General features: G+C 37.8%; 1 protein-coding gene across 1 annotated transcript in view; it reads left to right on the top strand.

Moving 5' to 3' along the window:
• The window catches only part of LOC131157631 (PX domain-containing protein EREX), a 68,491-nt gene that overhangs the window by 28,406 nt on the left and 26,668 nt on the right, over window positions 1–13,417 (top strand). Inside the window, 2 exon segments of the mRNA XM_058111932.1 lie at window positions 11,875–11,983; window positions 12,156–12,946. Coding sequence (XP_057967915.1) covers window positions 11,875–11,983; window positions 12,156–12,946 — 900 coding nt within the window.

Genomic DNA, 13,417 nt, shown 5'->3' with positions numbered 1-13,417 from the left:
TATTTCCACGCCTCAAACCGTGGCCTCCAGGTCACACGGCGACAACCATACCGTTGCGCCTGAGCTCCCCTTCATGAATATGTGAAGTAATTCTGGTATTTGTGTATGCATGTAAATTTATCCTCCAATTCCATTTATTGTTTCAGTATGCACTTCATTGTTGAGTTTGTAATTCATTTTTAGGCATTGTATAATGCATATTGTAATTTGTAGCTTAATATGTTCAATGATAATATAAAAGGGGATTGAATGGTTTTTGACCCATTTCTATCATCTCTGCTGGGATTACGATTTTGACAAACATTTCTTTTATTAGATGTGATGATCACCATCTTCTTTGCCTTTTGGTGCCAGTTGAGCTCAGGATGGAGAGATTTTAATGCTGGAAGTTTAACTGTTTTTCTCATCCCAGTGACTCCTAAAGAAGTGTATATATGCAAAGTGAACAATGTTCCTTAAAGCCTTGTCCACTTAATCTTCCATGTGTGGAAATTATGAATGGTTTATTCCACACACCAACAACCTCCTAAAAAATGACACATCTGGGAATCATCCACTTGGGACGAAGTGTATATATCTTTTTTTTTTTGTTTGGTTTTTTGGGTGGAGGGGGAAGAGGAGTCAGGTATTAGTTTTTACGAAGGATATTTTAAAATAGAAGTATACAAACTATTATTTTTTAAACAAAATTTATAGCCTTCCACTTGGATCCATCCTTGACTATCTCTCAGTATAAGAAATTAGAACTGTTGAAGATAACACTTTGATCCCAAACCTGTAGTTTTGTCCCATGTAGATATTTAAACTTACTGACTGCTTCTCTTTTCAATGCCATATGCATGAAACTTTAAACTGATTGCTGCTGGTTAAAGACCTGACATTGGAATCAATGTTTTAAAAAGCGAAGGCATGAGAAAAGGTGTAAGCCTTTTGGTAATTGAATTCTTTTATTCAAAAATATATAAATATATACTAAAAATGTGATGAATTTAATTAGAAAAAAATTTTTTTAGGTATGAATTTTTTAGATATTTAAAAGAAAATATGATCTTTAAACTTTACCCTAAAATAGCTGTCTTCTTGTGGGGTTGCCTGTGAATTACGAGGCCATTACCACATGCCCATAAGAGCTCAAATATTTTACTCCCAAGTCACCTTTTAGAATGTTGACTCACTTGGTTCTCTCTCTCTCTCTCATAGCTCCCAAATGGAAAAGAAGAGAGATCATCTCTTAGTCATTGTGTCTTGCTGAAGTGAGAGAAATTGCTCGCGTAGAGAGAGGGATGTGGGAAAGAGGTTGCTTGAGAAGAGAAGGGCGGAGATCTGGAGATGATTTGAGGTTTGGTTGAGGTTAACTATTTGTAGTGATGTTGAAGATCTAAAGGAGGTTGCGAGAAAGGGGGAAAGAGTGAGAGATCAGTCACACGATAGCCAGTCATCCTGTTGGAGGAGCTTGACGGAGGCAGATGAAAGGCCAGAGGAGAGGATTCTCTGTTGAAACTTGTCGAATGGAGGGAGAGGGTCTTCATTCATCAAAGGGATGCACAAATGCTTATGGTGTTTCTGCCCTAATATGTTTTTTTTTTTTGTCTTTTACATATTTTTATACTGTTAATGGTTATTTAGTCATTTAGCATTTTTATTGTGTGTTAAGAGTTATGTTAGTAAGTGTGAGTTAGTAAAGCTATTATGGTCATTGGTATTGTACTTGACATATATTATAAATAGAGTGAGAGACCTATAATTGAGGTTAGGTCTTCCATTTTACCCAATTATTCAACATGGTATCAGAGCATGACTCTGAGACCTAAACCCTAATTGTTACAACCCTAAGTCCTAAATCCTAAATCCCTAAATCCAAAGCATAAAACCCTAAATCTGCTGCATGTCTACCATCATAGAAGAATTTCTAGTAACACTATAGCGTTAGAAAACAGCCAGCAGCTGCCGGAAGTCTCGCTGGAAATTTCCTGGGTGAAATTGCCTGTTCAGGAACACAAAATCTACTATAGATTTTGCAAAAACAACACCATAGGTCATCCAGACACTGCTGATGTGCATTCCCACTGAAATCCCATCTCCAAACAGTGCCCCACGCGCACTCACACACTGGTCGAAGGCTTCCCAGGGCTGACCCCATGCTCTGGCACATGAAGCCACTTTCAGGCATGTTTTTGGCCTGAATTCATCCAGCAGTGCTCGAAATCCCTCTATGAACATATTAATGAAGGTCTTCATGATTTTTTTCGTCCAAAGATCTCATCTTTTTTAATTTCTCATATGCGGCACCCTGAGGAAAGGTTTGATGCTTTCCGAAGCTGTTTGCCAATGGTTATTGAGTTTATTGGGTCTGAAACATTGGAATTAGCTGTGTTTTTCTATTCAATGTTCTAATTTCTTCCATAAATCATAATATCAAGCTCTTGGGCTTGTGTTTTGCTCAAAGATCCAATCTTTTTCGACCCTGCACTCGCGGTAACCCATTAGTTGTTGTTCAGTGTTAGTAAAGGCCATTGGTGAGTCTCTTGGAGCAGTGGCAGTGTTCATAAGCTGTTTATGTGAGACTCTGACAGTTATATGAGTTTGTTGGTGATTTGTCCGTGGTAGTTTCGGCAGTTCACCTTGTTTGTGGTTGCTCCAATTGTTCCAGTGCTGTGTGCTGGTTACCTCGAGCTGTGTCTAAGTTTCTTGGTGGTGTGGGAGCCTTGTACTGATTTATTTGCGTCTTGTTCATGGTGGGTCAACTAGTTCCTGGTTGTTCCCTGTTCCAGAAATTAATCTTGTTATCATTGGCCTAAGTTTGTGAGCGTTGGGATGGAGTTTGCAAATCCCAAAAGTATGGTTCCCTAGCAAGTCACTTGTTTGAGAGAACTGCATACTATGAATCGTAGGAGTATTCAAGGTTTCTACAGTATCAATTGTCACAACAAACATATTATATCATTGCATCTTTTGCCCAGAAAGGTAATCCTACAGTTTATATGTCATCTGGTATCTTTCCCACTAGTCCTTGGTTTATCAATTCTGCTGCCATTGACCATATAATAGGTGCAACCAACTTCTTTTCTACCTTCTAGTATCCTAAAACTCTACCTCAAGTTACCCTTACTGATGGGTCCACTATTGCGGTTAAGTGGATAGGAACAGTAAATCATACTCCTTCAATCTCTCTTTCTTTTGTTTTATACATTCCTAAATCCCCTTCGAATCTCATTTTAGTTAGTAAGCTTACAAAGTCACTAAATTGTTTGGTCACTTTTTTTTTCCTAATTCTGTGGTTATTTAGGATTTGAAGACAAGGAAGACAACTGGCATAGGATGTGAGGCTCGTGGACTTTACTACTTTGAGTCGCTTTCTCCTCCCATTGCTTGCATAGCCACTGCTTCTCCAGTTCAAATCCATTGATGCCTTGGTCATCCGTCCTTGGACAAGTTGAAACAACTAGTTTCTACATTGAGTTCTATGTCTAATCTTGAATGTGAGTCTTGTCAATTGGGAAAACATCATCGAGTTCCCTTTGCTTCCCAGGTCAACAAAAAATGGGTGGTTAGTCCTTTTATGCTAGTCCATTCCGATATCTGGGGTCTTAGTCATGTCACGTCGAAGTTGGGATTTCGGTACTTTGTTACATTTGTTGATGACTTGGTGTAGGACAAGAAGCAAAATCTTGGGAAGAGCCGTGTTGTAGATTTATTAAGGAAAATTGGGTTAAGGGATTGTTGGGTTTAATTAGTAGTTTATTATGTATTTAGTTTAATTAGTATAATATTATGTGTATTTTGGGGTCTTGTTTGTAATATTTGTGTAAAGTATGGGTTTGTTTGTAATTCATGTAGTTTTAGGAGTATGAGTGTAATTTTATGTGTTCAGGCTTTTTTTATAATAGTGTGTGAAAGCCATGATGTAGGCAGTTGTTGATAAATTTGAATTGTTAATTGAACATGAGTTCCCCCTTGGTATCTGCTCTCTCCTCCCATCCCTTTCCTTCCTCTCTTCTATTTCTTCTAATCTCTCCCGTGGCAGCCCCTGACGCTGTCCCTGCATCATTTGGTATCAGAGCCCAACCATGAGCTCTTTCTTCCATTTCAACTCCCCTATATTTTCCTTTCAATCTTCTTCTTCCCCCTCTTCTCTTCTTCCCACTGTTCTGCAACTTCTATCTCTTTCTGCTGCTGCCTATTCTCCTTCTCTTCTCAGTTCTAACTTCTCCGTCCCTCTCTGCTGTTTGCTTCTTCTTTCTTCCCTTTTTTTTTCTCTGGTTGTCTTTTGTCTCTGTTCTGTTCTCTCACTCTCTGCTCTGCATTAACTCTCCCTTCTCTGTTCTGTCTGTCTCTTCTTCTTCTCCTTCTTCTTCTTCTACATTCTTCCTCCTTGTCTTTTCCTCACTCTATTTCTCTTCCATAAATCTCTCTCTCTGATTATTCTCTATTCTAAAATTTCTGTTTAAAAAAAAACAGAGAGAAAACTGAAAAGCAGTTCTGCAGTTTCTGAACTTCTTCAGAAATTCCAGATGTGTCCCATTTTTCGAAACCCTGATTTCCAGCCTAGATTCTGCAACGCCACCCATACCACCAAAAACAGAACCCTCCAAAACCCTTCCCCTCAAAATTTCATCACCAACCAACCAGCTGTGAAGCCCCATGTGCCACCTGAAATTCTCCAGTGGCCACCCCCTTCAAAATTCACCATTGCTGAAGTTTTTTTTTGACACACCACCACCACCATTCGACTCACCACTCTTCGATCTACCACTCACCAGAAAATCATTGCCGGAAAGTCACCACCGGTGACTTACGTGCCCCACGTGCTGGTGAGCACGAGTGAGGATTCTGCAAGATTTCCTCCTGCTGCTGGAATTGTGAGAAATTGGTGTTTTCTCCGTTAGATTTTGATATGCAGCAAGATATTTTGATTGTGGACACTACATTGCAAGCATGCACGATAATTTTTTGCATGAAACCCTAGAAATTGTCATTCCAGTATTAAAAATCAGGTTTTGTTGCTGATTTGTGAGTTTTCTTTGTGAATTTGTTTCAAGTCAGCAGGACAACCAATATCTAGGTGAATTGAAGATAGTTTTTAGGAAATTGGGAGTAAGGCTTGTGAGAAATTGTGTTAAAGGGCTGTTGGTGATATATAGCTGCAGCATATGTATGCATAAATTCAGCGACATGGTGACAAATTATAGAAAAAAGGAATGTCGTTTGCAAAACTTTGGGCACAATTTCAAGCTCTTCAACACCTTTCTCAAATGCGGAGAAAAAGTTTGCAAAATCATTATTGGTGGAAGATATCCAATGAATGTGGTTTCCATTAATGAAGCCACTCAAATGCAGCTTCATCCAGAACCTCACCCAGAGCCTTATGAGATGTCTTGGGTTGATAACTCTATTGTACATATTGATGAAAGATGTTTGGTTCTCATCCAAATGGGTGAATATTTGGCCAATGTTTGGTGTGATATCCTATCTATGAAGATTGGTCATGTACTTCTTGGTTAGATGATTTGGGTGTGATTCAAGGGCTTGAGAATACATATGTATTCCACTATAATGGGAAGAAAATCGTTTTGAAGTCCGCTCTACCAAATAACCAAGACAAAGAATCAGTCACATTTACTCAACTTGAAATCGCTACAAGCAAGGAAATGCATATGTTTGAAGATATCCAAAGTCTTTCAAACGTTCCTATCGTTGAGTTTGTCATCCCCGATATGTTCATTAATGCTAATTCTCAACTCAAGTCTATGATGCTGCCAATAGAATGTGGTTTCTCGTCTCATTCAAGCACTTTCTTTCGAAGATTCCAAGTTTGCTTCTCCCTTTTGATTCTCCAACATTTCAAAAGTCGAGGCCGCATTTTTTCTATTTGGGGGAGAGTTGATGTAGGGAAAAAAGCAAGATCTTGGGAAGAGCCATGTTGGAGAATAATTAAGAAGAATTCAGTCAAGGGTTTGTTGGGTTTAATTAGTAGTTTATTATATATTTAGTTAATTAGTATAATATTATGTGTATTTTTGGGGCTTGTTTTGTAGTATTTGTGTAAAGTATGGGTTTGTTTGTAATTCATGCAGTTTTAGGGATGTGTGTGTAAATTTATGTGTTTAGGCTTTTTTATAAATAGTGTGTGAAGGCCATGAATATTAGAAGGGCCTGTTGACTTAGTGATTTGGCAGATTCTTGGACGACTTTTGGGAACAATATCGGTATGTGCCTGAATCTTCTAATTTTCTTGGGGACTTGTTGCATGTGCCACCATCTCTAATGCAATGTTTGGAGGGAATTCCTATTTTTAAGGAAGATGGGCTGGGTAAAGAGCAGCAATGTACGAATAGGAATTTGCCCTAATCTTCTAGAGGAGATTAATGGGAAGGATTTAGAAATGGGCCCAACTACCATTGGATAGTTATGGGTATTTGTCAAAGGAAACGAAGTTTGTCATGGCACAACAAAGGTGAAGGCTAGTGGAAATTAGCGGACCTGCAGTGTTTCATTAATTATGATGCCAGGGATTTAAATAAGGGTTTTCTTATTTAGTTTTTGTTACTTTTTTCCCTGCATTTTGTTAGTGTTGTAAGGTTAGGGATGGAGGAGAGAAGCTAGAAAGAGAGAAGGGGAGAAGATGAGAAAAAAGAAGAAGAAAAGAAAAGTAAAAAGGTGGTAGTTCCCTTCAAGCATACATACAACTTTAGGTATGCTCTCTTATATATTAATAATAAAAGACTAATGGACAAAAGTATCCCCACTACACAACCTAATTACTCAAAATCTAAAATAACATATTCTCTTTTAACACCCCCCACCTCTCAAGCTGGAGGTGTATGACTGTCACCTAATCCCAACCTTTACGATCATTACTCAATGTGGGCTTAAATAAAGGTTTAGTGCAAACATCCCCTAACTGATCTGCTGATTTCATGAAGTCCTCACGGTCTTCTTCAACACAACATCCCTTACTAAATGGCAGCCAACTTCAATGAGCTTTGTCTCCTCATGAAAGACTAGATTGATAGCAATATAAATGGCTGCTTGATTATCACAAAACATATCTATCGGCTTTGTTACCGAAAATTCTATCGTTGAGATTAGAGTCTTTAGCCACGTAAGCTCACTCATAGTATGAGCCATAGCTAGGTATTTTGTTCAATACTAGATCTTGCTATAGTAGTTTGTTTTTTCTACGTTGGGTAACATGATTACTTCCTACAAATGTATAGTATCTAGTAGTAGATCTTTGATCATCAACAGAGCGTTCCAATCTGTATTAAGAGTGTCCTATGATCTCATAGCTTCTGTTACATTTATGTATCTAACATCTACTTTGAGAGCTTTCGAGATTCTGCAAAATCCTAAAAATAGCATGTCAATGTGGTTGTTTGAGGTTCTCCATAAACTGACTCACCGCCCCTATGGCAAAAGATATGTTAGATCTAGTGACAGTAAAGCAGATCAATTTGCCAGCCAATAGCCTATATCAATGTTTGTCTTAAAAGTTCGGCCCTACATCCATATATAACCTCATGTTGGGATTTGTAGGAGTATTGTAGCTCCCAAGAAATTGGTTTCACTTAGCAAGTCGAAGATATATTTTCACTAATATGGATTCAAACCCTTACCTACATTATACAATCTTAATACGAAGAAAGTATTGCAGAGTACCCAAGTCCTTGATTTTAAATTTCGCTTGATGCCACTGCTTGACATCTTCAATCCTGCATTGGTCACTGCAAGTGATGATGATATCATCAACATAAACTACCAATAGTTGCCTTCCCTCACATGTGCTTGGTCATACAGCAGGTAATGGTGTGCATGTGTTGGGCCATGTGGTAAGTGTGAGTGTGCATCCCTCGGCATCATCCTGCATGTGCTAGGGCATGCGGTAACCATGAGTGCAAGCAGCCTCAACATACCAGGAGGTTGCTTCATGTACATGTTCTCAAGATCCCCATAGAAGAAGGCATTCTTTGCACTCAACTAGTGTAAGGGCCAATCAAAATTAACTGCTAATGAGATCAATACGTTAATAGAATTTAGTTGAGCAACAGGAGTGAAGGTCTCAAAATTATCAATACCATATGTTTGGTGTAACCCTTGGCAACTATAGCCGTAAGCTGTTTGATAGAGCTCTTAGGAATGTATTTGATGGTGTAGACACAATGACACACAACCAACTCCTTACCCGAAAAGAGGTGTTTGAAAATTGAGTAGCACGGCTGTATTTTCTGGGAAAGTTGCAGATGAATAGTGCGAGCATAATGGTCTTTGTGTGTTTCATATGGCTTTGTGAGAGAATTGCTCTGGAAAATTTAAGGCCAGTTATAGAAAGTTAGAAACTGAAATATAGAGAGAATCAAGATAGAGATACAATCAAGAGAAAGAAAGAGAAGAAAGGAGGATGAAGGTTTCTGCAGAATTTTGATGACTGCAGAAGTAAAATAAAAATGAGAGAGGGAAAGAGAATTAAGGAAGAGAAAATAATGGGCTGGAATGAACAGGGAAAAAAGTGTTAGAAGAAGAAGGAAGAGAGAGAGAGAGAGAGAGTTGCAGAACAGAAATTAGTGACAGTAGACCAGAAATAGAAATATTAGAAGTGGGGGATTGAAAATGGGCGAAATGGTGTATTGTGGATGGGCTTTGATGCCAAATGATGTAGGAAAGCATCCTGTAATTACAGCCAACAAATAGTTTGGGAGATAGAGTAGAGGAGAGGGGAAATAGAAAAAAGAGGAAGGAAGACAAAGAAGGAGATACAAGGGGAAAATCACACTTTAACTTTGAATTCAAACTCATCATAAGCCACCTCTTTCGTGGCTTACACACACTATTTATAAGAAAGCCTATAATATAAGAAATTACACATACTCCCCCAAAGGTACATGAAATTACTAACACCTAAAAAATACAAAAATATTACAAACAAGCCTCCAAAATACTTCATCCTACTACAAGAAAACTACACACAGATAATAAACTACTATTAACTAAGCAAATTTAGTACCCAACAATCTGTTGACCCTATCCTTTGAAATTGGCCTCCAAATTTGGTCAAAATGATTTATCCAAGTACCTGTTTCCTATCTTACCACATTGGATCACGCTATATGTGAGTTGGTTTGGCTAAAGAACATGTTGGAAAAACTTGGTTTTCCCCATTCTTGGCCTATGGAGTTGGGAGTGTGATAATCAAGCTCCGATTCATATTGCCTCCAACTCAGTCTTCAATGAATGGATGAAACATATTGTAGTTGATTGTCACTTTGTTCGGATTGTGCAGAAGCAAATTAGAGCCACTCGTGAAGTCTGAATTCCTGCTTGTTGATTTATTCACTAAAGCACTCGGATGTGCTTGTGTTAAATCTATTTGTAACAAGCTAGGATCACATGATATCTGTGCTCCAACTTGAGGGGAAGTGTTATGGATTACTTCAGTTATTTAGTATTATTGCTGTGTTATTTCTATGTTAGTAAGCATGAGTTAATGTGAGTCAATAAGGATATTGTGGCCAATTTTTTCTTTGGGGTAGAAGACAAGCTTCATATATTACCAATATTGGAAAACTATACAGTGCATTAGCCTCTTGCAATGGAAAAGAAATCACAAAATTACAGAGCTAAAACTAGTGCCTCAACTCCTAGAACAGTTTAGTTCAGTGTAATCATTGTTATGTACTTGGCATATATATTATAATTAGAAGGGAGAGACCTATCGTTATGATTAGGTCTTCATATTTACATGATGCTCTTAAAACATCACCAAATAGGATAAGCATTTGTTGTAAGACTCTTCATTATATCATCAGGTTCGTTTTTTCCCCTGCAAATTATAGTTGCAATTAGCTACTGGTGTTCAATAGCAAATATTCTGGGCCAGTTTATTGGCTGCTATGTTGCTAGGACATGCTTATGAGACAGCTGATTTGTTCTTTTTTGGATAAAGAAATTTAGTAAGGGAAGAAAGAAAAAAAGTAATAGAGAGGAGGATGAGGCATCCTCCTGGCTACCAAGAACAAAAAGTAACAATGAGGAAAATCTAACATTAGAAGGCTAATGAAGCTCACCAATCCCTCTGCAAATCAATCTGAGAAATCCCTGTTTAAAGCCATTTGCACAACGCCAGAGTGACTTGAGAAAGACCACCCTACTTGAAATTAAAGCAATAGTGTCAAAACCCTTGAAGAGTCTTGTATTACGACATAATTAGATCTGTCAAATAATCATTAAAACTGCACGACTCCAAAAAAGGGCTCTGCTCTCCTCATTAAAATCCCTAACTGAAAGAAAGACCACTCCAAGAAGATTGGCTAACTCAATGCTCCCCAATAATGCCAAAACAATTCTTCCAAATACGTCACAAATAGGGACAATGTACAAACAAATGTGTGCACATCTCCCCATTGCAACAAAAAAACACACATGCGTTAGTCAGCATCTACTTTATTTGATCTTCTCCTTTAAAGCAAATTATTAGTGTTGAGATTGTGGAACAGATGTTTATATGACATGCTGACACTTGCAAATTCTGAAAAAATGACATGGACACAATAATTAATAATTAAATAAGCAAATAGTTATATGCATGTTCCAGAGTGCATACTATAAGTTCTGCTTTTTTAATTAAACAAATCATGCTTCTATAATACATTATAAAGTTGAAGGTCAATCAAAGTTTATTTTCTGATGTGTGTATTTTTTGGTCATTGAAACGTGAGATTATTCCCATTTGTTCTTCCATTGCTCCTTTTCGTGGGAATTTTGGAATAAAATGTTTGGCGTTTTAGATGAGCGATGGGGTTGTCCTTATTTGGAGGGTATGCACTGTCATTCTTTCGAGGGCTTTGGTAAAAGCAATGGAAGGAAAAGCTTTGTGGAGAAGTGCTATTATTTCTGTTATTTGGTGCATTTGATTGGAGTGTAATGTGGGCCTCTGTTGCTCCCATTGATCTATTATGGCGTAGGGTGTTGTTCCTGGTGTCTCTTTGATGTTTTACTGATGGCTTTTTTGAAGAGTTTCTTTAACTGATCTGCAAGGGATTGGAGAGCTGTTCTTCACCAAGTGTTTTCGCTTTCTTGTTTCTCTTCTTGTTTTGTTGTTCTCTGTACTGGAGGATGGGTTATCCTCCATTTTTTTGTTTCTTTCTTCATTCCTCTTGTGGTACAGTTCTTTGTTTTATGTGTAAAAAGATTAAATTAAGAAAATCTTTGTGTATTTTTTATCCTCATGACTATACTCTGTTTCTATTTTGGGAAAGACAGTCTTGATGTGTCCACTAACTTTGAAGTGTAGCCTTTGTTTCCTTTCTACTAAATGTATGTTTGACGTTAGAAATTTTTTAAAAAATTGTGGACATGCTAGGGAGCATTTTGAATTGCAGGTGTGTTTTTGGAGTGATGCAGGCATCTGATGTTTAACGGATGTTGACAATCACTCCTTCCTTTTAGAGGTATCCCTGCTTCGGAGCCTGGAATGACTCGGTTTTATTGGCGTGTTTCTTTTCAAATTCTGTTAGGAACAGACTTTTCCAACTCCTGGTTTCTGTTCAAGCATTGTTATCGCTTCTAAAATTTGTTTGCATAATGCTCTAGTTGAGTCTACGATAATGTGCTGTTTGATCTATTAAAAGTTATAATGATATTTACTAAAGACGCAGGAGGTCTTTTGCTTTGTGATAGAATTATTTTCTAGCCTCACTTTGGGTATTTTGGTAGTTTGGGGATATATATTTGGATGACGTACAAAGTTATTAGAGCAATTTTGATGTAATTTTTTTTCCCTTGGAATTCCTTAACCTCCCTTTTTGTGTTCATTTTCTCAATAATTATTCTTTTTTCTATCCAAAAAATAATATCCTTAAATTATTAGTTTTATTGCAGAGGAGGAGTTCTTTGGAAGACTGGATGGAAAAACTGCTGTCTGACATTGATTTATCGAGAAGTGCTCCAGTGGCAATCTTTCTTGAGCTAGAAGCTGCTGCAAGGTCTTGTAGGTGTCTCCTTGATGCAGTTATGCAAAATGAAATTTTGTATTTTCTTTCTAGACTTTCACAAATCTGAAGATAAAAAGTAGCCATTGGTGATGCCGTAACTATAGGCTATGGATAATCTTTGAGAAATACAAGCTATGGTACTAACTTCTTGATGTTTTTTACTTTCAGCATTTGATGATATTCACCGCAATTCAGATGTGACTTCTTCTGCTAGTGGTGTGGTTCCATCCTTTCAATTCCAACCCAAGTCTGATGTTTCTGTGGTTGCTGGTAGTTCTTCTATTGCTTCAGATTATGGTTATGATTCTACATATGAAAAATCTGATGTTGGAACGCCAAGGCATGCAAGGGATAACTTTTCAGAACTGGGAATGGACAATTTGACAGCAGATCAAAACTTAAGTGCTGCAATAGACACAAATCTTAAGTTTGGCATGTATAACAATGATAATGGTTTGCTAATAGGAGACTCTGTTACGGAAAAAATAGGAAGGTTATCTAGGCATAAACTGCAGATCAGAAAAGAGAACAATGTTATTGGAAACAATAAAGTTAGTGAAAGTACTTCTAAAGCTGTGGTTCAACTTGGGGATGAAATGGAACCTTTTTCTGAAGTAAAGAATAGCAAGGTGGCTGATCATGTTCGAAGACTATCAGCAGAGAGTGTTGTGAGTGACATAAGTTCTGTTAGAGCTAGTGAAATTTCAAACCTGGGGATGGTAAATTCTTTTGGTGATGGATCCATCGACTTTCCTGAAGGTTCTGAGGCCCCAAGAACAATGGATAGCCTTGCCAGCTCGGGTGACCCTATAGTTGTTCTTCCGTCAGATGAACGCCGTAAAATGAACAGGGTTCTTATTACCTTGCAACGTAGACTGGCTACAGCAAAAACAGATATGGAGGATCTTATAGCAAGATTGAATCAAGAACTTGCTGTGAGACAATACCTTACAACTAAGGTATGTTGCAATGGGTTCTATGCTTTCATACACCATTATTATGTCTGAAGGACTAGATTTTAAATTGTTCTCGCTTCTTCTAAGCTCAACCTTTACTGCATGTAGTCATTATTTGACTGTTTCATTGGATTTTGAGTTAAAATGGGTATCATTTTGTATATCTGGGTTCTTGATGAGGCGGTGTTGAGAGAGGAAGGATGAGATTCCATTCTTAGGCAAGGACAATAACAGGGGATTTCTGCGAGAGCATAATTTTTTGAAGGTCTAGGTCAGAGAGAGTCTTGGGCAAAAATGTCGCCAAAAATTTTTCCAGAAGAGGTAATAAGAGGGGGATTTATAATGTTGGGGGTGACATCATCCTCCAAAAGGAGAAGGCCATCTAATGTTTAGATCAACGAGTGAGATTAGAGAATGTTCCATTAGTCTATTGGCATACTGACATGAGGCTAATTTGGAAAGGAGCAGAGAAAG

The sequence above is a fragment of the Malania oleifera genome, chromosome 6 (genome assembly GCF_029873635.1).
Source record: "Malania oleifera isolate guangnan ecotype guangnan chromosome 6, ASM2987363v1, whole genome shotgun sequence".
Taxonomy (NCBI): Eukaryota; Viridiplantae; Streptophyta; class Magnoliopsida; order Santalales; family Ximeniaceae; genus Malania; species Malania oleifera.
This window is presented reverse-complemented; position numbering and strand designations above follow the sequence as displayed.